Here is a 23,943-nt window from a genome sequence, read left to right as displayed (position 1 = left end):
TGTCAGTAGGAGGAATAGTGTCCCATCATTGGTGTCAGTAGGAGGAATAGTGTCCCATCATTGGTATCAGTTGGAGGAATAGTTCCCCATCATTGGTGTCAGTAGGAGGAATGATGTCCTATCATTGGTGTCAGTGGTAGGAATAGTGCCCCTCCATTGGTGTCAGTGGAAGAAATGGTGTCCTATCACTGTCATCAGTGGGAGGAATAGTGCCCCAGGGGCCAGATAAAGGCAAGAAAAAGTCTGCATCTGGCCCGTGGGCCGCAGGTTGGAGACCACTACTGTAAGGCAATTTCTGGATCAACAATCTCTGGTGTTAATACTTAAATAAATATTATTATCCAGTTATATTCATGGTATTTAGAAATACATTAAGGTTTTAAAAGTGAGCTGGATAGACCAGGTTCTTGAGGGAGTCTATGCCTTGTTTTCAGGGCTCTTACAGTTTAGAGATTATGGGATTGATTTAATAAAGGCAAATAGACTGTGCACTCTGCAAGTGCAGTTGCTCCAGAGCTTAGTAAATGAGGTAAAGCTTCACTTTGTAAAGAATACCCAATCCATTGCTAGGAAAATAAAAATAACTAAATTTTGGCTTGCTTTTTTGATTGGATGATGGATGTCAGCAGAGCTTCCCCTCATTTACTACGTTTTGAAGCAATTGCAAAGTGCACAGTCTCTTTGCCTTTTGTAAATCAATCATTAAATCTCTTTTCCTCCAGACATGAAGAGTCCGCCCTTGTCCTCTGCAATGACCTTGAGGTGAATAACTGCACCAAATTCACCATATGGAACATATATGTATTTCTACGTTGTAATCATATCCCCTTTTAAAAGGTGTCAGTGGAAGAAATAGTGTCCCATTTTTGGTGTCAGTGGGAGGAATGGTGTTCCATCATTGGTGTCAGTGGAAGGAATGGTGTTCTGTCATTAGTGTCAATGGGAGAAAAAGTGTCCCATTGTTGGTGTCAGTTGGAGAAATGGTGTTCCAATATTAGTGTCAATGGAAGAAATAGTTTCGCGTTTTTGGTGTCAGTGGGAGGAAAGGTGTTCCATCATACAGTGTCAATGAGAGAAATAGTGTCTCATTGCCATCAGTGGGAGGAATAGTGCCCCATCATTGGTGTCAGGGGAAGGAATGGTGTTCCAACATTAGTGTCAATAGGAGAAAAAGTGTCCCATCTCTGGCATCAGTGGGGAGAATAGTGCTCCATCATTGGTGTTAGTGGGAGGAACAGTGCTCCATCATTGGTGTTAGTGGGATGAAATGGTGTTCCATCATTAGTGTCAATGGGAGAAATAGTGCCCCATCGCTGGCATCAGTGGGGAGAATAGTGCTCCATCATTGGTGTCAGTGGAGAAAATAGTGCTCCATCCTTGGTGGCAGTGGGGAGAATAGTGCTCCATCATTGGTGTCAGTGGGGAGAATAGTGCTCCATCATTGGTGTCAGTGGGGAGAATAGTGTCCTATCATTGGTGTCAGTGGGGAGAATAGTGTCCTAGCATTGGTGTCAGTGGGAGGAATAGTGTCCCATCATTGGTATCAGTGGGAGGAATAGTGTCCCATCATTGGTATCAGTGGGAGGAATAGTGCTCCATCCTTGGTGTCAGTGGGGAGAATAGTGCTCCATCCTTGGTGTCAGTGGATGAAATGGTGTTCCATCATTAGTGTCAATGGAGAAAAAATGTCCCACTGTTGGTGACAGTGGGAGGAATAGTTTCCCATCGTTGGTGACAGTGGGAGGAATGGTGTCCCAATTACATTGCAAAGAATACCCAATCACAGCAAGGAAAATGAAAAAAACAAACATTTGGGAGAATAAATCAGATTCTTCTAGTTTATACATTTGCAGTCTATTTGGATCAATTTGATGCAACCGAACTGAAGATAATACACAACGTACAAGGGTAGTTAAAGTGCAGACTACTGATGACTGCCCTTGTACTTCACTTGACATTTATTGAGAAACTTTTTAGTGAGGAGCTCAATATTAACATTATCTGTATGTTTGATGGACATGAAGTCCCCCTTTTTGAAAGTTTGAACCCAAGAAAGCTCAACCACAGCTCCGCCATATATATATATAAACATATATTAGACCCTTGTTGACAAATGACCAAAATTTGTTGTTAATACTGATAGGAGGATTTTGATATGAGCCCTTACTGGTTGCTTGCTTCCCTTTTTTTCCCCTTCTTTCTCCATAGGCATACCCAAAATATCTGGACTTTATGGATCGCTTGGTGTCAGCAATAGATCCTCTTCTTGATGCTCCTCCAGTAGACATGGCGGCCATTACTCAGGGGTCACTACTAGAGAGAGTGAAGTCACTTAGATCGCTACAACCTTTAATCAAAGCAGGTGATTGCTACTCTATACTTCTGTAGGAATGTCGTAGGTTTTTCTTTTCCATTTTATTTGAGATGGTAGTTGGCAGAAGATGCAGAAACGAATTCCTGGTGTGATTGGCACAGTATACTACCTTTTTGTTTTTTTTAAGCTAATAGTAGTTGTTTATCATGTTCTGAGAAAGATTTTCAGAGGTAATATATTAAATGAATAGCGATTTATTGGTAACCTTGACACTTCTCCTTCTTCTATCTTCACATGCCAGGAATTACACTGGGAAGTCAGTTTCCTAAGTATTACGAAGTTCTTACTGGTCCGGTATCCAAGGTAACCAACTTTTTTTATTGTAAAATTTTGCAAATGTAGCGGATGACATTTGGGACCAAATGTCACACGCCTGTAAATTTAGTTTTTGGTCTCAGGACAATAAAGGTTCTGAGGGGTAATTGTGTAGGTTAGGCCTTAACACCAGTCTGGCCAGGCTGTGTTTGGAAGTTCTGCCTGGTCATGTGGACGGTGAGGAGCACATGACAGGCCAGAACCAGGTCTGATTGGTTGTTTGGGGTATCGACCTTCTCTGAGCCAATCAGTGGGAGTGCTGGGGCCCACTGAGGAGTCTGGGAGGGGGTACTTAAAGGGGGTGTGGGTCACGTGTTCAAGGTTCCGGAGTTGTTTGTGAGACCCGTGTGGTCTGGTCTGGTTCCAGGACTGGGGTAGCCCCGTGAGGGGTCCGGTCATGGGGTGTTCAACATCCTGCAACATGTTCCTGTCAGTGGCCCCTGATAGACCCGCCTGGTCTGGGGTAGGGATTTGTCTGTTCCCGAGTCTTGGAACCGGCTGGTCCGAGGCGCAGTAACTGAGGGAGGATTCAAGGTGTCCGGGTGTGCTCTCAAGTTGGAGGGACACCACAGCTCGTGGAAGTGACCGGGGGAGGACTCTTTGGAGGAGGGCCGGCAAGTGGCATCCTGGGAAGTGCCTGGTTACTGAGTTGGGAAGGACATTGACGAATTCACACTTTTCCAGTACCATAGAGAAGACGGGAAACGTTCCAGGTACAGAGGAAAAAGGTTCCTGTTCACCCTCAGTTGATTGTTCAAGTTTTGAGTCAACTAGCTGACTGCCATGATCTCTGGCTAGAGATCTGTTCAGCCTTGAAGTACCCAGCTGCGAGTGGCTACTCTCTGGGTGGAAATAGAGACTTTGCTAGACCTGCAGTTCAAGGTGCCTGAGTTCTTCACCCGTACCCTCTGTTCCCAAAGAGACTGTGTTATTTGAAAGTTCTTATTGCAAAATAAACATTTTGAAAAAGGACTTCATCTGTGTCAGTGTACAAATCGTTGGGTATCAACCCTGGGAACCCCGAGAAGTGGAAGAGCAGGCCGAGAGAAGGTAACTGGTAAGCCCATAAAGTCAAGGCCGCCCTGCAATGAGTTATGGCCGCTACACAAACAAGAAACTTGGGGTTTGTAAGAAGATTACATGTTTCATTGTAGTGTGATAGGAAGGAAACCGATCCCCGCTATGGCCAACAAGATGAGATGCTTGTTGTATTCTGTTTCAGATCAAATATACACTGTGCATGAAGTCATCGTAGAGTTAATGTACATGAAGGTCATTGCAGGGAGCAAATGCAACCACATAACTGCACTGTACAAAACTACGATTTCTTATCGTATGCCACAGGGCATCTTCATTTTCATGACTATTGGGTTATGCTGCCACCTCCAGGTATATGAGCACTAGCCAAGAATTGTCAGGCTTCTCTGCACCGGCATAACCCCCCTGGTACAGCTCATTCCCAGTTTTGAGGGATGTCATGATCGATGTGCCTGTGAAGTCTCAAGATTTTTTCCTGTGGCATTTGCATGTTGCCTTGTGTGGCCTGCTCGCCTTTTTTACCTTTACCACTTACCTTTTTCTTTTTCTTTTTCTCTTTTCAAATATTTAATTTAACTGGAAAAAAAGGCAATTTCATATTACCAAGTCATTCATACAAAAAACAATGGTACATTAATCCACATAGTATAGATCGGTCTTCTCCAAACTGTGGCCCGGGGGCCAGACGTGGCCCTTTGCTTGCTTTTATGTGGCCCTTGGGGGAACGTTACATCCACTGATACTAACAATGGGACATAATCCCCCTCTCACACCAATGAGGGGACACAATTTGTCCCAATTACACCAAAGATGGGGCACTATTCCCTCCCCAGTGATACCAACGATGGGGCACATTCTCTCCCAAGGACACCAAAAATGAGGCCCAATGACGCCAATGATGGGGCACAATTCCTCCCAATGACACCAACAATGGGGAACAATTTCTTCCAATGACACCAATAATGGGGTCCAATGACACCAATGATAGGGAACACTTCCTCCAAGTGATTCCAACAATGGGGCACAATTCCTCCCACTGAAATTAATGATGGGGCACAATTTCTCCCAATGACACAAATGATGGGGCACAATTCCTCCCAGTGACACAAATGATGGGGCACAATTCCTCCCGATGACACTAACAATGGGGAACAATTTCTTCCAATGACACCACTAATGGGGTCCATTGACACCAATGATAGGGGACAATTCCTCAAAGTGATTCCAACAATGGGGCACAATTCCTCCCACTGACACTAATGATAGGGCACAATTTCTCCCAGTGACACCATAGATGGGGCACAATGGGGCATTATTTTTCTCTCAATGATGTCGGGATCCTTTTCTACTCCCAATGGCCACAGCCCACCCCCCCTAAAATTTGAAAGACAGTAAACCGGCTTTTTGTTTAGAAAGTTTGGAGACCCCTGGTATAGATGTGTCAACTGTGAGTGAAAAATGAGCATTTCAAAAATAAATCAGCAAAATAAACTCTTTGATGAGAGAGGTACCAAACTCTTGAGCAAACCCAAAAGGTCTCCAGGTAATGGCCATTTGGGGGAACATATGGGATTACCCAATCCATCTTTCTTTTTTTACACTAATGCCGCGCACACAAGACTTGGACTTTCCGGCAGACTAGGTCCGACCGAATCAGTCCATCGGACAATCCGATCTTGTGTGGGCTAATCCAGTCGTTTTTCGTAAAAAAAAATCAGACGGACCTAGAAATAGAAAATTTTTCAAATCTGTCCGACGGACTCAATTCCTATCGCGAAAACTGTTGGTCTGTGTGCTGGTCCGACGGACCAAATACGACGCAAGGGAAGCTATTGGCTACTGGCCGTTGAACTTCCCATCTTACGTCTTCACACTCAAAATGAACAGACTTTCGAACAGACTTAGTCCGTTCATTCGGAAAGTCCGTTGGAACGCAGCCGAAAGTTCGTCGGGAAGACCGTCTGACCTAGTCTGCCGGAAAGTCCGGTCGTGTGTACGCGGCATCAGTGTGAAGAAGAATATAGACCAGCAGGAGAGAGGGAAAGAAGAAAGAGAGATAGAAAAAGAAAAGAGAGGAGTAGCGAGAGGAAAAAAAAGGGGGGAGGGGAATGAATCAGAAGCCCAAGCTGTTACCTAATAGTAGGTTCATATTCAAAAAAGAGCTGCCCCCTCTTCAGAAGAGATGGACATATTCTCTACATTTGAGAATACTTTTTCTGTTTGTGTTGTGCTGTGAGGATTAAGTCCTCCATCTTATTTATTTCCTCTACTTTGTGGAGCCAATAGTCAGTGATTTGTGTACTTTTGCAATTAAGGGGGGGGGCACAGGATTTGGTTGCAGTCAAGAGATGACGCACGATTGTAAATGCAAACATTGACAAGGAAAAAGGGGAATTGGGGAGAAAAATAAAAAAATTAAAAGAACCTTCACATAAAAGACCTCGAAAAAATGTGGGTTCAGTTGGACTTTTTAGGCATAAAAGAAGTTGTAAACACAACCAATATATTCAAAAATAATTATTTCTATTTATTAGAACAGAAGTAAAAACAGAAAATAAATAAAAAATTCAATTTCCTTTTTACAAAAAAGAGAAATGTTTTCTCCTTATAACTACACATTTAAGACCTAATTGACATCCTATCAAAGGTAGTAAAGTCCATTTCAAATTTCCAAAAGGGAAAAAACAAAGTACATATCTATATAAATATAGAATCAAGGATATCAACCATACAATACAGTCAACAATTACATATATTTTTGGTGCTTTACATGTTTCGCGTCTGTAATGACGCTTCTTCAGGAGCTGATAACAGTGTTCTAAATTGTAAGGAGAAAAAAATGAATGAAAAAAAAGGAAAAAACATATATATATATGAAATACTAAAAAAACACATATATAAGCATACATATAAAATACATATATCCAAATATACATAACATATTTCATTATATCACCTATCAAAATGCTGAGGTGTTCCAAAAAAAAAAAAAAAGGGAGGGGGGGGGGGGGAAACGGGAGAAAGGGGAAGAAGGGGTTTGAAAGGACCACAGTGTGGGGGCGGATACAACGTTCCTATTTCATATCTTATAATATCAAATCAAGCCATCAATACTTACATTCCTTCACAGCGTGTGTCCCAGATGAAGAGACCACCATTTCCGAAGGAGAGTAGGGAAGTTGGTACGATTATTTACACACCCATTTCTCCACAAAGGAAAAAAAGGGGGGGGAGAAAGAAGAAGGGGAACGGGAAAGAGAGAGTAATTGTTGAACAAATAAATGTAAATATGGATTTTAAACTTGGTGGGATCACGTTAAGGCTGGGTTCACACTGCTGCGGGGGGAGATCCGGATGTGATTCGCACCGCAAATCACATCCGATCTCCGTAGCGATGCGAGTTCAGCCATACAGATAGTATGGCTGAATTCGCAGCGCTCCCGCAGCAAACTCGCACGGGACCCTTTTTTTGGTCCGCAACAGAATCGGATCGCATGGTGGTTCACACCATGCGATCCGATTCCTGTGCGAGTCGGCAGATCGCACTGCGATATGCGGACGGATCAGGGGGTGTCATTAACATAACATTGACACTCCCAGCCGTCCGCATAGGGCAGTGTGAACTGCCGGCGGGAGGTGTGCGATGCGGGAAAACGCAGCGGATTCGCGGCGTTCCCGCATCGCAGCGGTGTGAACCCGGCCTAAAGGTGTATTGAGCCCATGAGGCTTCCGACACTCAATTTTTAATAGGTGTTCTTGAAACGTAAGTAACCAGAAATGACGCACGATTGATTTTTTTTATATATTTTTGTTGGAATGCTCGAGATATTGAATAAGAAGAAGGCTGGATCGTGGATCCTAAGAATTCAGTGAATTCAGTGAATTTGATGAACTCTACAGACTTCTTTCCAAAAGTATCTTAATTTAGGGCAAGACCAAAAGATATGGAGTAGCGTTCTCCCTCCTGGCATCTCCAACACTGATCAGTGGAATTGGGAAAGAATTTATGAAGTAGGTAGGGGGGAATTCTGTATCTTGATAAGATCTGAGGCCAAGAGGTACAGTACCCAGTTGTGACAGACCCATCCTGGACAGGAGCTTTTGAAGGGGACTATAGACTTGCCTTCTACCCATTGATTATGGCCCATGGAGGAGACTGGGGATTTTTTTTGCTTCTCCTGATCAGAGCATGGAGGAGAGCCAGATCCTGAAACCCTTTGACTGGGCATGGGTATCCAGGGCTGCTGTTAGAAATCACAGGGCCCCATACAGCCTACCTGACAGGGCCCCCCCCCCCAAAAAAAAATATCAAATACAATTTTTGCTAAAATGCGATGGTAGCAATGCCGTTTTGCAGCCATGGCAGAAATGATATCTTTGCTACTACTGCCTCCTGACATCTGTATTTTTTTTATAATTTTTTTAAATTGCTGAATAGTAATTTTTCTTTGCGAGACTGGCTGCAACTGTGAGCAACTCTTGGCTGCAACTGTGAGCCAAGTGTTTGGCTTGCAGTTGCAAAGTGGCCCCATTGAATTCAATGGGAAGTTTGATAGGTGGTGCTGCCTGTCAAACTCTGCAGCCTGTGTTAAAATGTCGCAGCTGTGTAGTAAAACATTGCAACTACATCATGTGTACAGCCCTGTCTGACGGTATTGTTAGGATTTGGGTGTGCAGCTAGGGTGATGATAAATCCACGGCTCAGCCAACCATGTGAAAGAGTTCTTAGGGCCGGTTCACACTGCAGGCGAGGCGACTCCGACTTGCCTCGCCGCGACCTGCCGCGACTTCAGCGGCAACTTGCAGATGACTTCTGTATAGAAGTCAATGCAAGTCGCCCCGAGGTCGCCCAAAAGTAGTACAAGAACCTTTTTTCTGAGTCGGAGCGACTCGAGTCGCTCCTCTCAGAACGGTTCCATTGTACAGAACGGGGGGCGACTTGCGAGAGCGAGGCGAGGCGAGTCTTGTCGCCTCGCATCGCCCGCTGTGTGAACCGGCTCTTAGGCTGCATTTCCACTTTGTATTTCCTGACCGTGTGACAAAGGGTAAGGGAAACGCATGCTTTGCATTAATTTTAGAAATGCACTGCAATCTCGCATAGTGCTTGTGGTGCCGTTAATTGTTAATGGCACCCCAAAAACAGCTTGCATTTTGTCATGTGACAAACTTGCAAAGCTGCAAGCCTGAAAATGTTCTAGAACTTTTATGGTGCGTTTGTCAAATATAGGGTGCCCATTCAAGTGAATGGGCTGCCCTATGTATAAACAATCTAAAAAAAAAAAAAAAAAAAAAAATTCAAAATAAATGCAGGAACATGTGTTCTCGCTATGCTAAGTGTAAATGGGGCCTCAGGAGTGGCATATAGAAATAGCTGGTGCATTGTGGCTGGTGGAGATGTTTGTCAGCTGGAATTCTGAACTTTCTGCAGCTTCACACCCCACCTCCTCAGTCACCCCTTTCCATTAGAAGCACTACAACATTCAAACCCTACAGCCACAATTCACACAGAGCACAGAGTAGAGGTCAGGAGAGCAGAGCTCAGGACTCATCAGGGAGGAACAGGCAGAGAACTTCTTAGCTTCAATCTTTCTTCTTTGCAAGATAACGCTGCAAAGGGGGAGGGGAGGGGGAGTTTAAGGACCCACAGAACACGGGCAGTGTAATGATTTCAAGGCAGAAGCAGAGAGACAGTGTGCAGCTGTCCCTGCTGCTCTAAAATCAGGATGCAGCCCGAGAATAAAGCCAGCATGGGACAGCTTGCTAAACAAAGGCACTGTAGGCAAGTAAGTAGAACACAGGGATAAAGCACAGGAGTCACAAGGCAGAACAGCCAGCTCTCCTCTCCTGCACTTGTCCGGGCCCCCTTTTGGACTGATGAGGCTCGGGCCCCCTACTGGAGGGCTGGCTGTACTGCCTTATCAGCGGCCCTGTGGGTATCCACCGGGATTATGCAACCAGGAAGTCCCCAGAACAGTGGTGCATCCGTGGGAACATTGTATCGGACAGATCATGCAGACGTATCTTCACCAGCCAGAATATGGAACTTTCTTGGACATAATTCTTATCTTGCCATGGCTGGTACTTGAGAGGTGCATAATAAAGCATTTGCCACCCCCCCCCCCCCCCCCCCCCGGCTACTGCCAACTTTATACTATTAGCTTTTTATATTATTTCTGCTAAAGATATGCCAATTGGTAACCTGGATCTGAGCTGGATCTGGGGTAGGTCATTTAGAAATGAGTGGTGTAATGTATTTTATGCATCCGGGGCTGTGGAACTGTTTCTGGGCATCCTGGTGGGCACGCCCTGGCTATCAGGACTTATTGTGGACATGTTTTCCAGCACTTAGACAAGGGAGACGATTGCTTTTTGCACTCACAGGTCTCTTTGGAGCCGCAAAAAACAGTGGTTATCTTTGCAGTACTGGAAAAGTTACTGTTTCAGGGTGTCATCATGCCAACACTCAACATGGCCATGCTAATTTGCACAGAAATGCACACAGACATTGTGTGCGGGTGCTTGAGCGTATGCCCGTGTGAATATGCGTCCACGCAAAGTGTGACAGATCTTGGTGCCCAGTGACCTATTTAAAGCCAGCAGTCTGGTCCACAAGTTGCTGGATGATCGTCAGCCCTGGCCTGTTCCTGTACTTCTGTGTTGCTGTTTTCTTGAATCCCCTGTTGCTGACCCAGCTTGTTTCCCAGACTTAGCTTATTACCTGCCACCTGTGTATGACCTCAGCTTGATCTTGCCCACGCTTCTACTCCTGTTCTTGACTGACCTTGTGTGCAGGATCGTTTTTCTCTCTCCTTCCTAAATCTCTTACCTGTTTTTTTTTTTTAATAAAATTTTATTGAAAAGGGTATATAACAGAGAATACAAAATTACAAGGACAAGGAATTTTCTCATTGTAGTGTACAGATCGAGTGAAAAACAGTCATATGACCTAGATTTTAATAGGAACAAAACATTCTGTACAGTGATCAAGGGAGACCTACCATTCTCCCAAAGGAGGGAGAAGGGGAGGCCTCAACTGGATGGACCTGGTAATCGTAGGGTACCATGGTATGTTTCGTAACAGGGAGCTCCAGGATAACAGAGAATATACTATATAAGGAATATAGAATAACCATGGGGGGGGGAGAAGGGGGGGGTGATCAGAAGCAGGTGTGACTTCTTGTGTATGGGGGGGGGGGAGGGATGCTGCATAAATCCTAGCTGTCGGTAAAAGGTGGCATGTCCCCGTACGAGGGGGAGAGGGTCAGGAGTATGTTGACCTGTATGGTATCTCTTACCTGTTAAGATCCTCCTCTGTGTCTACAGTTACTCCTGTCTTATGCCGCGTACACACGATCAAATTGTCTGGCGTACTCAGTCCACCGAAACGCATTTCACCGGACAATTCGATCGTGTGTGGGCTTCAGCTGACTTTTTCAGCGCAAAGTCCGGCGGACTTAGAAAGTATTTTTGCAGTCCAATCTTTCCGCCGGACTTGGGTTTCAGCGGACAATACGTTCGTCAGTATGCTAGTCCGGCGGACTAAGAATGACGCATGCTCAGAAGCAAGTACGAAAAAGGAAGCTATTGGCTACTGGCTATTGAACTTCCTTTTTCTAGTCCCGTCGTACGTGCTGCACGTCATCGCGCTAGCAAACGCTGGACTTTCTATGTGTCCGTGTGTGGCCAAGTCCGTTCGGTAGAAAGTCCACCGGACTATCCGCCGGATTGTTTGCCGGACTAAGTACGCCGGACAATTTGCTTGTGTGTACGCGGCATTACTGGTACCTCTGCACAGTCAAGACTTCACCTGCTCATCTAGAGTGTCACTGCCCATGGCCAAGTCTCCTTCTGGTGCCTCATCTACTCATATCAACTCATATTCTTTGCAAGTTCACAGCTGGCAACCCATGCTTCTTTGGGCATAGCGCTTCCTGTCTCCACCTTCAGGGGTGCTATGCATTCACCTGCAAGGGACGCCCTTTCAACTAGGTACGTGACAATTCTGCAGCTTCATTTCAGTAGTCTGACTCTGTTTACTATGCCTGAGGGTCATCACAGGGCAAGGCTTCTTCTCCATCCACTATTTCTGGAATGATTCGTCAACTCATCTCTCAGGCCTATGACCTTAGGGGTAAGGTTCCTCCTTTTCCAGTCTAGACCTATATAACCAGGAGTGTCAGTGCTTCCTTGGTGATTCAACATTAAGCTTTTATTCTTCATGTTTTGTAAGGCTGCTAACTGGTCTTCTCTGCATACATATACTAAATTCCACCATGTAGATCAGCCTTTCTCAACCTTTTCAACACAGAGGAACCCTTGAAATAGTTCTCCGGTCTCGGGGAACCCCTGCTGAAAATTTGAAATCTACAACTCATGATACATTAGTGTGATGGTCAGTGGGAAGAATGGTCCTTACACTTGTACACAGGGTCGGAGAATCCATCGGAATGTGTCCTATCGGACCGTGTTGTCGGATATTCCGACTGTGTGTGGTATGCATCGGACTGTTTCCGTCGGAATATCCGTCGGACCAAATTTTACAACATGTTGGAAATATTTTCCGACAAACTGGTCCGATAGGACATACTCCGATCATGTGTAGAGAATTTCGATCGGACAAAGTGCCACGCATGCTCAGATCAGATTCCTACATCAAAGCTATTGGCTGCTAGCCTGAACGTAGTCCCGTCGTAACGAAATTACACCATCACGTTCTGAAAGATCGGATTTTGCGACAACTTTGTCCGACCGTGTGTATGCAACAGTTTCGGACAAGATCCGGCGGATTTGGTTGTCGAAATGTCCGGCCGTTTGTACAAGGGCTTACACTTGTGGTCATTGGGAAAAATTACCTCCTTACAGATAGCTAAAAAGATCAATGGTGTGAGTGGGAACTTATCTGAGAGGCAGAAATTACTCAATGCTGAAGGAACCTCTAGCAACCTCTGGAGGAACCCTGGTTGAGAATCACTGATGTAGATGTTCACATCTCAAACACAAGTTTTGGGCAGAAGGTCTTGCAGGTGGCTTTCTAGTGGGGGTTTCTCTGTTCTGTTTGGGGGGGGGGGGGGTTGGGCTTATCACCACGATTGCTGTATTGCCCTCCCCTCATGTTTGGTACTTTGGGACACCCCATATAGTCATGAAAATCGAGATGCCCTGTGATGTACACTACGAAAAAAGATTTTACAGGTGAACCAAAAATCCTAATTTCTTAATTGTACATCACAGGAGTCATCATTATGACATCATTTATCCACAAAATAAAAAAGAATATGTAATCCGTTTGGAAAAATAATATATAATGTCCAGTTGGTCTCCTTTTGTAACTTTAATGGCGAAGATATCTTTTTTGCAGCGCCGCTGGGTGCTCATGTTAAAGTGGTTGTAAACCCTTACAAACCACTTTGACCTACAGGTAAGCCTAGATTAAGGCTTACCTGTAGGTCCAAGCAATATCTCCTAAACCTATATGATTTAGGAGATATTTGCCCGAAAACAGGCACCGCTATCTACGGCGCATGCGCCGTAGACAGCGGCATGCAGGCGCACTGAGCGCAGCATTTCCAAGAATGGAGCTGCCGTGAGTGTCGACTCCCGTGCGCATGCGCGGGAGTGACGTCATCGCGGCTTCGCCGAATGACAGCGGCGGAGCTGCGAGACGCCACCAGCAAGATGGATGCGGCGGACTACAGGGGACAGCGGCGACTTCGCTGGCTCCTGTGTCAGGTAAGTGACACATAATGGGCTACTATGCGATGCATAGTAGTCCATTATGCTTTGCCTTTGCAGGGAATGAAAGAGGAAGTAAACCCATCAGGGTTTACTTCCTCTTTAAATGCCGGAGCTCTTATTCCCCTGTTTTGAGTACTGCCGAGGGAGGGGCCAAGATGCCTGCTGACATCAGCCTCGCTACTGAGCATTGGCGAAGGAGTGGACGCTGACGTTAGCTGGAAAGAGAGAAGAAGATCTCCAGCGGCTCAGGTGAGCGCCCAGCGGCGCTATAAATAAGGTATTTTCAGCAATAAAGTTATAAAAGGAGACGCAGTGGACATTATATAAAAATTAGATTATGTATTTTTACATGGACTTTACTAGGGCTTATTTTTGAGGTAGGGCTTATATTGCAGCCTTCCCCCGAAAATCTTGTCTTACTTTCGGGGTAAGGCTTATTTTTGGGGAAACACAGTATTATTTTTTAAGCTGCTGATGTTCTTTTTACTTTTTAACCTGTTAATACGTCAATGTGGACTACAAACTGGGTGATTCCTGAGCACTGCATGACTTCTTGAGGAGCAATGCTTTTGATCTTGCTGGACTTTTCTTTTATCCTTGTTTATATTTAGGGTCTAAGCCCTTGTACACACGGTCGGACATTCCGACAACCAAATCCGTCGGATTTTGTCCGACGGATTTTGTCCGAAACTGTTGCATACACACAGTCGGATAAAGTTGTCAGAAAATCCGATCGTACGTAACGTGATGACATTATTTCGTTAGGACGGACTACGTTCAGGCTAGTAGCCAATAGCTTTGGTCTAGGAATTTGATCTGAGCATGCGTGGCACTTTGTCCGATTGGAATTCTCTACACATGATCGGACAAAGTCCGATCGGATCATGTTGTTGGAAAATTTTATAGCCCAGCTGGAAAACTTGGTCCGCGACGGAAACAGTCCAATGGAGCCCACACACTGTCGGATTATCCGACAACACGGTCCTATCGGACATTGTCCATCGGAATGTCTGACCGTGTGTACAAGGGCTAAGACTGTAGCACAGGCTTTATGCTATTTTTGGTCTTTTGGGACTGGATTTACACATTGATCATTTTTTTTATTTTGTTTTGCTATTTTATTTATGAATTTCTCATGATATATGTGAATGTATGCATTATGTACACTGGGGCTAGCACTGCACTGTCCTATATTTTTAGAAGAAATTTAGATCTGAAATGGAAGCGTAAAGAATAGAAACAGTAAAGAAGAGACATTTTCATTTTGCAACAGAAGCCGCTCATCCCAGATCATGTATCACCAATCATCTTATTCCAGAATGACCCAATTCCCTAAAATAACATGTAGGATGATGTGACTTGTCTTCCAGATCCTGGATCGGTGGTTTGAGTCTGAACCTTTGAAAGGCACTCTGGCTGTAGATGCCGTTATTGGTGCAATGGTCGGTCCATCTACACCCGGAAGTGGGTATGTCATCTGTATTTGTATAGTTTTATTGTTTTTCTACACTTCACTTTCTGATTGGCTGATTGTCACTTATCTGTAGATCTCCGCAGTAAGGACTGTTCGTTACCTGCCTAGCTTTATAATATTACACACCAAGTGGCTGATTCATTCAAAGGAGTGCATGTTATTGGCCACAGAAGTCAGAATTATTTTCTTTAAAGTGATTTTAAAGGCTCTTTTTTTTTTTCTTTAAATAACAAACATATGATACTTACCTCCACCGTGAAGCTCGTTTTGCACAGAGTGGCCCCGATCTTCGACTTCTGGGGTCCCTCAGCGGATCTCGCTGCTCCTCCTCACTTCAGATAACCCCTAGGAGCAGGGCCGGGACAAGGGGTGGCCAGAAAGGGTGGCTACCCTGGGCACTGTGGTATCATGTGAGGTGGGGGGGGCCACCACAAGGAAATTGGGGGGAGGGGATTTGTGTTGGAAAGGAGGATTTTGGGGGAGCAGCAGGGAGTAAGTATTGTTCTAGGAGGGGAATTGGGGGGGTATGCTAAAATTTAAGGGGAGAAGGAATGGGCTATGGGCTTTGTGCTAGGAGGGATGATTGGGGCGCTTTGTGCTGGAAGGAGGGATTTGCAGTGGGGTTATTGGGAGGGGCAATTTTAGGGGTAGATAATATGTGCTAGGAGGAGTTATTTTTATTTTTTGTGGGGGGGCACTTGAATTGGAGGGATATGGGGGAGTTAGATTTGTGCTGGGAGGGTGAATTTCAGCAGGGGAACAGATTTGCACTGGGAGGAGGGGGAATTTATGCTTAGGGGGGTGAAAAAGATTAGTGCTCAGTTTTTGTTTTTTGTTTTTGGGGGGGGGGGGGGGGAGATTTTTGATGACACATAATGCTCATACACATTGGGGGCGAGGGGGAGCAGTTTGGCGTGTTTGCCCTGGGCTCTGGATGACCTTGTCCCGGCAATGCCTAGGAGAAGCACTCTTCTGAGGGGTTACCCTGCGGCTGTGCTCCCGAGTCCAGCATTTGAGTCCAAAGACACGAATGCCAGACTCGGCCCCACTCTGGGAGGGGGCGAGTCCGGCATTCGTGTCTTTGGACGCAACCGTCGTCCCTGGTTGGTGAGAATACTGCTGAGGTACTTGCTTCAGCTATTCACAGTGGTCCCCGGTAGCAAGGTGGATGATCCCCTCCCCCCAGCTTCCCCTCTACCTCCAACCACAGTTGGTTCTTCGGCTGGCAGAACCATTACTTCTGGTTGGACCTCGAGCCGCAGTCCCAACCCTATGTTGCTCTCTTGCTTTTGGATTGGCCCTCAGACAGCCTAGCAGCCAGATGTCCCCAGGATAGGCCTCAGGCTTACAGCCTAGCAGCCCAGGGCAAAACGACACGCGTCTACCCAGACTGCCATTCAGGTGGCACAGAACCCCGATCACCTAACTCCACCTAAATTAATAGGCTCTCCCAGCAGGCCAAGGGACCCAAGAAGATCCCTGCCTGAGACACCCCAATCATTCTTATTCTGTCCTTACAATGCCCTTGTCTTATCTAATGCCACTGAGTACCCGGCCACCTAGCCGCAGAAGAGAGAAGAGCAGCAATTCCAGAATTAGGGTGAAATCAATTGACCTCCTGACAACTGGCCAAGGCAAATATCACTTGGCAAATAAATTTAATAGCAACCCGGCCTAAACATCAGGGTGCTACACAACCATACAACAACAAATGCTGCAAACTGTACAGCCACATCAACCCATAAAAATCAGCCACATAAGTAGCCTTCAAGAGATCGTTCAATGGAGGACGTGAATAGTGTGGTTCTTAAATGGGATTTTGAAAATACTCCAGAAAGGAGGAAAACCTTTGAACTATGAATTATCGCTTTTTTACCCTTGTCTATCACTGCTGCTTGGACCCTAGAAAAAGGAGGTTTACCCCAAATACTGCTTCAAACACCTCAATCTTTGCATGAAATGAAATGTGAAACCAGATTTGATGCATTAAAGCGGAGGTCCACCTTAAAGTGGACCTTCCGCTCATCGGAATCCCCCCCCCTCCGGCGCCACAATTGGCACCTTTTAGGGGGGAGGGGGGTGCAGGTACCTCTACAGTACAGGTATCTGCACCCACTTCCGGGATAGCTCTCTGCGGAAAGGGGCGTAGATTACGCCCCTTTCCGAAAGTCCCCCGCTGCCTGCTGGGAAACACACAGATCCCAGAGGCAGTGGGGACCATCCTTATTGCGCAGCGCGACTCGCGCATGCGCAGTAGGGAACAGGGAAATGAAGCCCGAAAGGCTCCACTTCCTGATCCCCATACCCAAGATGGCGGCGGCAGCACCCGAGAGACGATCGAGAGATCGGCTTCGGGTGCCGACATCGCGGGCGCGCTGGGTGGGTAAGTGTCCTTACTTTAAAAGTCAGCAGCTGCAGTATTTGTAGCTGCTGGCTTTTAAAAAAAAAAAAAAAACGACGGAACTCCCGGCGGACTCCCGCTTTAAGATCTCCATGTTTGAAAAGGGAGGCATGTTTTTTTGTTGTCACTTCACCATTTTTCCTCAACTGTTGCAAAGTCGCTTATTGGACACATCTCCAGGGAGTTCCCACCAATGACTGCCATTTTGGGGGATACCTACCACAAATCTCAGCGTAGATCTATACGCTGCTTTGTATATAGTGATCGTCATGTACAGATGGGCTTTCCATTTTATTAGTATTTTGTATAGTTACAAAATGATTTAGGTGTCGATGATAAGGGTTTGATGGAATAAAAATGTTCTTGAAAGGGGGGGGCGTGGCTTGACCTCGGCGGAGAATGGCTGCCTAACTCTTTAGCTCCGGCCGACTGAGAGATTCATCAGCCTCTAACGGAGGATTCTTATACCCGATTCAGCTCACGAACCATGGGAACGTCTTCCCGCAGCTCGTCGGCATCCCGCTCCAGGTCTCCTAGAGAACATACCGGGTGCACGAGTCAGAACATTCCTGAAATGTTCCGGAGCCAGGCCAGCAACATGGCGGCGCCACGAGGCGCCTCACAAGCCTCAGGCAGATCTCATTCTGCTCGCTTGCGGAACCCCCCGGAGGATGATGGCATTGTCCTCACGCCACAGCAACAACCGAGCCTACACGACCTTAGATCGGTGGCTGCCGATATTAAAGAGACCCTCACCGCGGCCCTCACGGCGGCAATCTCTGACCTCAGAGTGGACATTCAAGCCATTGCTGGAAGAGTGCAGGAGGTGGAGACAGTAATGGCGACTCATTCCACAGTGCTTCGTCGCTCCTGTCAGGCAATTGATACGCACACCTTGCAGATGAGAGACCTCAACCGCCACATCGAGGACTTGGATAACCGCGGCAGGAGGCACAACCTACGCATACGTGGCATGCCTGAAACCATCGATGCAGAGCATTTACAAATGGAGGTAACATCCCTCTTTAATAACTTATTGGACAGGCCTTCATCTACCCCGATAGGTATGGAGCGTATTCACCGCGCTCTACGCCTGAGGGGTAAAGAATCCGACCCTCTTCGAGATGTCATTTGCTGTGTGATTGATTATCAGCTGAAGGAGGAAATTCTGAGGAGGGCTCGCGAAGCAAACCCACTTGCTCATAATGGGGCCACTATACAAATGTTCCAGGACCTGTCGAACATCACTCTGCAGCGTCGCAGGGAATTGCGCCCACTCCTGGAAGTATTACGGGCCAAGGGAATTCCCTATCGTTGGAAATTCCCGTTCGGCCTATCAGCATCTGCACACGGCCGATCTGCTCTCCTCCGAGTTCCGGAAGATCTGCGCTACTTTTGCGAGACACTTGAAATACCATTCACCGCGGTTCCCGACTGGTATGCGGATTTCAGACCGGCGGCATTCAGGAGATCTGTTCCGATCGACGAAGGAATGGATGCCCAAGATTCTCGCTCCAGGAGGAGAAGATCCCCCTCAGATCCCCGAGAACACCCCGCTCCTGCTGGACCGCAACATGGACTCAGCCCGACCAAGGCTCCTCACCCCAGGAGAGCATGCCGAGACCGCTGAGGAGCGGTGTCAAAAAATCTCATCGGATAGATAAGTTACCTGCACTGCTGAACGGCCCCGCTAACTCTGCTATGTGGTCACTAGAGCCTGACTTTGCTCTGAACTATCTCAGTCCTAATCTGTGACCCATTACTCTGGCTTCCCTTCCTTTGCATTCTCCCTTGGTAACTACTAATGGATTTTGCTTAGACCTTCTTTCCTGCTTCTGTCACCCCTTCCCCCTCCTCTCAATGTCAATTGGGTAAGACATTATATAGTTCACTGTTTTACTTGGAGCTGCTCTCTGTTTCATATGACATGTTGATCAATTATTCTTTGATAGTAGAACTCTATATATTCCTTTCTTAGAATAATGCTGTCTCGGGGTGTCGGTCCAGGTCAGGGCACCCCCCATGCGTTCCTGCACATATCCTGTTTATTTATCCTGAGGGTATTATTGCAATACCACACTCTAAAGCTTTAGACCAGTGTACTCTCACCAGATTGTAGCTCTAGCAAACTAGACAGCCTATGCAGTTGACGGAGTTCAATCTCCCAGTGTCTTCTATTTCACCGCACAAAATTGCAATTTTCCTAAAAGATAACGCATGGGTTGACGTCCGCCCGCACCTGATGCCCCGGGACAGCCTGCCTGATCTTCTAGTGCTCTCAAGACTCAGGGAATAGAGGTTCATTTTAACACGACAATACCCGTGGTGAAATGTTTTGTAATATAACTGGTTTGACCCACAGGGGCTCTAATTATTACTGCCCCACCCTCTTTCCCTCTTTAATCCCTGCCATTAGGTTATTATGAACGGTGCTTTAGATCTAGTCATGACAACGGAGGTCCTGTTTTAGCTTTCACGGCGGTAGGTTGTTCTTTTTGACATGACCCCCTTGGGCTCTCCCTTGCTAACTAAAGGTTAACCCTTTAGCTTTCTGAGGTCTTCAAAAAAAGGGGAGGGGGAGGGGAGGGGAAGGAGGGCTTCCCCTCTTTTTCTTTTTCTTTTTTCTCTCTTTTTGTCCATGTTTTTGCTCACTAGGCATACACACTGCCCCACCAACAGTATTGACGTGGCCGAATCACTGACGAACACTCTTATCTGCTGTGTTTAGGTCCTGGCTTATGGGCGAGCCTACAATTGACTGCCCCTACTCCTGATCAACTATCCTCCCTTAATCTAATTTCTGACCTCTCTCTAGTCGGCTAACGCTTGTCCTTTATTGTCTCTTCACCACTCCCCGCTGACTCTAGCCAACCCCGCTAAGTGGACCTATCATTTGGGTTTTTACAATTGTTGTATTAATTCTCTCCACTGCCTCATTTTGGTATATTTGTTTGGGATCAGTCTATCTGTTTCCAACTGATTAGCAAGCAGGCTCTTGCTAATAGCCAACTACCTTACCATTGACTTATCGTGGAAGTCTTTGCAAGTTGTGTTTACCGGTTCTTCTTATTGGTTTCCATTTTCCGATACCTGCCATAGCCCATCCGTTCCTTCCTCCCCCTTTCCCTTTCTGCAGCTATTGTTTTATTTTTTTTTTTTTTTTTTTAGTCCTTCTGGTTCACGCACCTGTCCAGCTTCCTGCCTTTGGTTCTGGGCCTGCTCCTCTCACAAATTCCACTTGCTCCTCTACACTAGTGTTAAAACGTCTTCAGGATAATAGGTAACCTACTCTGACCCTGTAACAATGACGAAACCCCACTGTAGTTCTACCAAATTACTCACTACCATAGTGTCTATAAATGTTAGAGGGTTGAATCTGCCAGAGAAACGTTCCCAAGTTCTACTCGGGCTCCACAGATACAAAGCAGATGTGGCCTTTCTCCAGGAGACGCACTTTAAAACGGGGTCCACACCGAAATTTTCTAACTCCCGCTTTCCTACCTCATTCCATGCCACTAACCACTCGGCAAAAACCAAAGGGGTGTCCATCTTGATAGCGAAACACTGCCTGTTCCAAATCAAGGATACTTGTATTGACAAGGAAGCGCGATTCCTTTTTGTTAAAGGCACGCTCTATGGCAAACCTGTCACCTTTGCCAATATCTATGCACCCAATACTGGTCAAGTCCCGTTTTTCAGTGCGACTCTACGAGAACTTGCCGTGTTTCAGGAGGGTATATTAATCTTGGGAGGGGACTTCAATGTCCCTCTGAACCCTTCCCTCGACACTTCTAATGGTGCTTCATCTGTACCCTACAATGCACTTAAGTCAATTAAGAAGCGACTGCGTGAACTAGCAGTGCATGATTCTTGGAGAACGTTAAACCCCAATGTCAAGGACTTCACGTTTTATTCACCTCCTCGTAATAAGTATTCCAGATTAGATTACATGTTCATTTCACAAGCTGACCTGCCATCAATACGCGCCACCTCGATCCACCCCATGTATCTTTCAGATCATAATCCGATCTCATTGACTGTAGACATAGCACACTCTCTCCCCAACAGATCTTCTATTTGGAGACTGGATCCATCACTTCTTACGGACGAAACTGTCACTACTAACATAACCCAACGACTGAATCTATACTTTCTAGAAAATTCCTCACCAGAGATCTCCCCCATGGTGTTATGGGAAGCACACAAGAGTACTATAAGGGGAGAACTTATAGCAATTTCAGCCAAAAGGAAAAAAGACAGAATTGCACACATCTCTAATCTGTCGAAGCGGATACACGTTTTGGAAAACGCCCATAAAAATTCATTGGCATTGGCAGCCCTTCCAGAGTTACTTCGGGCCCGCAAAGAGCTTCTAGAAACTCTAAACATTCAGATAAGACGAAACTATACCCTCGCACATAAAACCTTTTACGAGTATGGCAATAAGGCTGGTAAATATCTAGCCAGGGCGCTTAGAAAGAAGAAAGCAGACATGACCATACATTCTATAGTTGACCCTCAAGGTAAGAAACTATCGGCTAATGATCAAATTGCAAACCAGTTTGTACATTACTATTCCCAACTATATAATCCACGCTCTAACGCACCCCCCACACATGATGATTCTCGCCTTCATTTGATTGAAGACTTCCTTGCTTCTTACGCCCCCGACCCTCTATCAGAGGACGCAGCATTGGACTTGGAACGACCTTTGTCACCAACGGAGCTGGATACAGTTCTCAAACAATTAAAACCTGGAAAAAGCCCAGGTCCGGATGGACTGACGACAGGGTACTACAAGACTTTCATAGATTCCCTTAAACCACACTTTCTGAAAGCCTTCAACTCTCTAGCTTCTGGTTCCCCTCCTCCTAGAGACCTACTAACAGCCCACATTTCCGTGATCCTCAAACCAAATAAAGACCCTTCCCTAGTGACTAATTATAGGCCCATTTCCTTGCTAAACGTGGACCTTAAAATCTACGCTAAAATACTTGCTAACCGTCTCTTGCCTCTCCTGCCCAACCTGGTCTCCTTAGATCAGGTAGGTTTTATTCCGGGCAGAGAGGCAAGAGACAATACAACCAAAGCTATCAACATTCACCACTGGCTATCATATTCCCAACAACAAGGTTTCTTTTTGTCCCTTGATGCGGAGAAGGCGTTTGACAGGGTAGCCTGGGACTATATGTCGGCAGTTCTCAAAAAGATAGGACTGCGCGATCGCATGCTCCGATATATCTTAGCCCTTTACTCAGTCCCAACCGCGAAAGTGCGTGTTAATGGCACCCTGTCGAACGCCTTCTCCGTGTCAAATGGAACGCGCCAAGGATGTCCCCTCTCCCCCCTGATATTCGTATTAACTCTTGAACCGATGCTTCAACGACTTCGAGCCAATCCTGACATTAAAGGAGTTACAATAGCAGACACCACATATAAACTTGCCGCCTTTGCGGACGACATCCTCCTTTTCCTGACAGAACCCCACACGTCACTTCCTAACCTACTCGCAGATTTTGCCACTTTCAAGACCCTATCTAACCTCCAAATTAACTTCACTAAGTCAGAAGCCCTGAATGTTTCCCTGCACCCAGTTGCTCTTTCGCGGTGCAAAGCAAATTCCCCTTTTAGATGGGTAAATTACACCATTACTTATTTAGGAATCAGACTCCCGACTTGCCTGTCCAATCTATATTCATCCAATTACATCCCCCTGCTCCAAAACATTCAGAAGGATCTTAAAGCTTGGTCGTCTGGTATGTTTTCCTGGTTTGGAAGGGCTGCCATACTTCAGATGAACATTCTCCCACGGCTGCTTTACATTTTCCAGACTATCCCCATTCAGGTACCCCCGACATTTTTTGCCTCCTATAGGGCTGCTATCAGTCAATTCCTGTGGGGTAGACAACGCCCCAGACTCAGCCTTGATAGACTCACCCTACCCAAATTGAAGGGTGGTATAGGATTGCCAGATGTGGCCAAATACCATTGGGCTTGCCAACTAGTACGTATCATAGACTGGAATGTACATAGGCGTTCGAAAGCCTGGACTAGCATAGAACAGGAATTTGCTCGACTCCCGCTAGGTTCGCTACCTTGGACTGCCCCAAATCATACCCCCCAATCATGCAAGCAACACCCGCTCATAGGAAGTACTCTAAAAGCATTTCAGAAGGCATGCAGACTTCATCATCTCTCCTCGATACAGAGCCCCCTGACCCCAATCAGGCAGAATCCAGACTTCCGATAGGTTTATCTGCTTTCTTTATGAATGAATTCTGGCCTTATGCCGAGATTCAGGCACGACACTTTTTTGCTAACGGGAAGTTTCTGAACCTTTCTGATATACCCTCGCGGGCTCCGGATCTATCTTGCCCTTTATGGACGTATTTCCAACTGAGACACTTTCTTAATGACCCCCACAAACGTGGAGACTTTTCTAGACCACTTTCCCCATTTGAGATCTTCTGCTCGCAAACGGAACAGCAAAGGCACTTAATCTCAAGCGTTTACCCTCTGCTATTCTCAACCCATGACCCTAAATCCAACATAGCCACCCAAAGTTGGGAAAGGGACCTCTCCCTCAATCTTTCCTCTGCAGACTGG

The 23,943-nt window shown here is 46.1% G+C and overlaps 1 protein-coding gene across 3 annotated transcripts in view; it reads left to right on the top strand.

Moving 5' to 3' along the window:
* LOC143930954 (pyridine nucleotide-disulfide oxidoreductase domain-containing protein 2-like) overlaps nucleotides 1-23,943 on the top strand; it is a 96,416-nt gene that overhangs the window by 26,698 nt on the left and 45,775 nt on the right. For all 3 annotated transcript variants that reach the window (XM_077455654.1, XM_077455656.1, XM_077455655.1), the window contains exons 6-8: nucleotides 2,209-2,362; nucleotides 2,616-2,677; nucleotides 14,833-14,930. In XM_077455654.1, the coding sequence (XP_077311780.1) occupies nucleotides 2,209-2,362; nucleotides 2,616-2,677; nucleotides 14,833-14,930 (314 nt within the window). The remainder of the gene's footprint in view (nucleotides 1-2,208; nucleotides 2,363-2,615; nucleotides 2,678-14,832; nucleotides 14,931-23,943) is intronic.

The sequence above is a fragment of the Lithobates pipiens genome, unplaced genomic scaffold, assembly GCF_037356315.1.
Source record: "Lithobates pipiens isolate NorthernLeopardFrog02 unplaced genomic scaffold, aLitPip1_a1.2 Scaffold_25, whole genome shotgun sequence".
NCBI lineage: Eukaryota > Metazoa > Chordata > Amphibia > Anura > Ranidae > Lithobates > Lithobates pipiens.
This window is presented reverse-complemented; position numbering and strand designations above follow the sequence as displayed.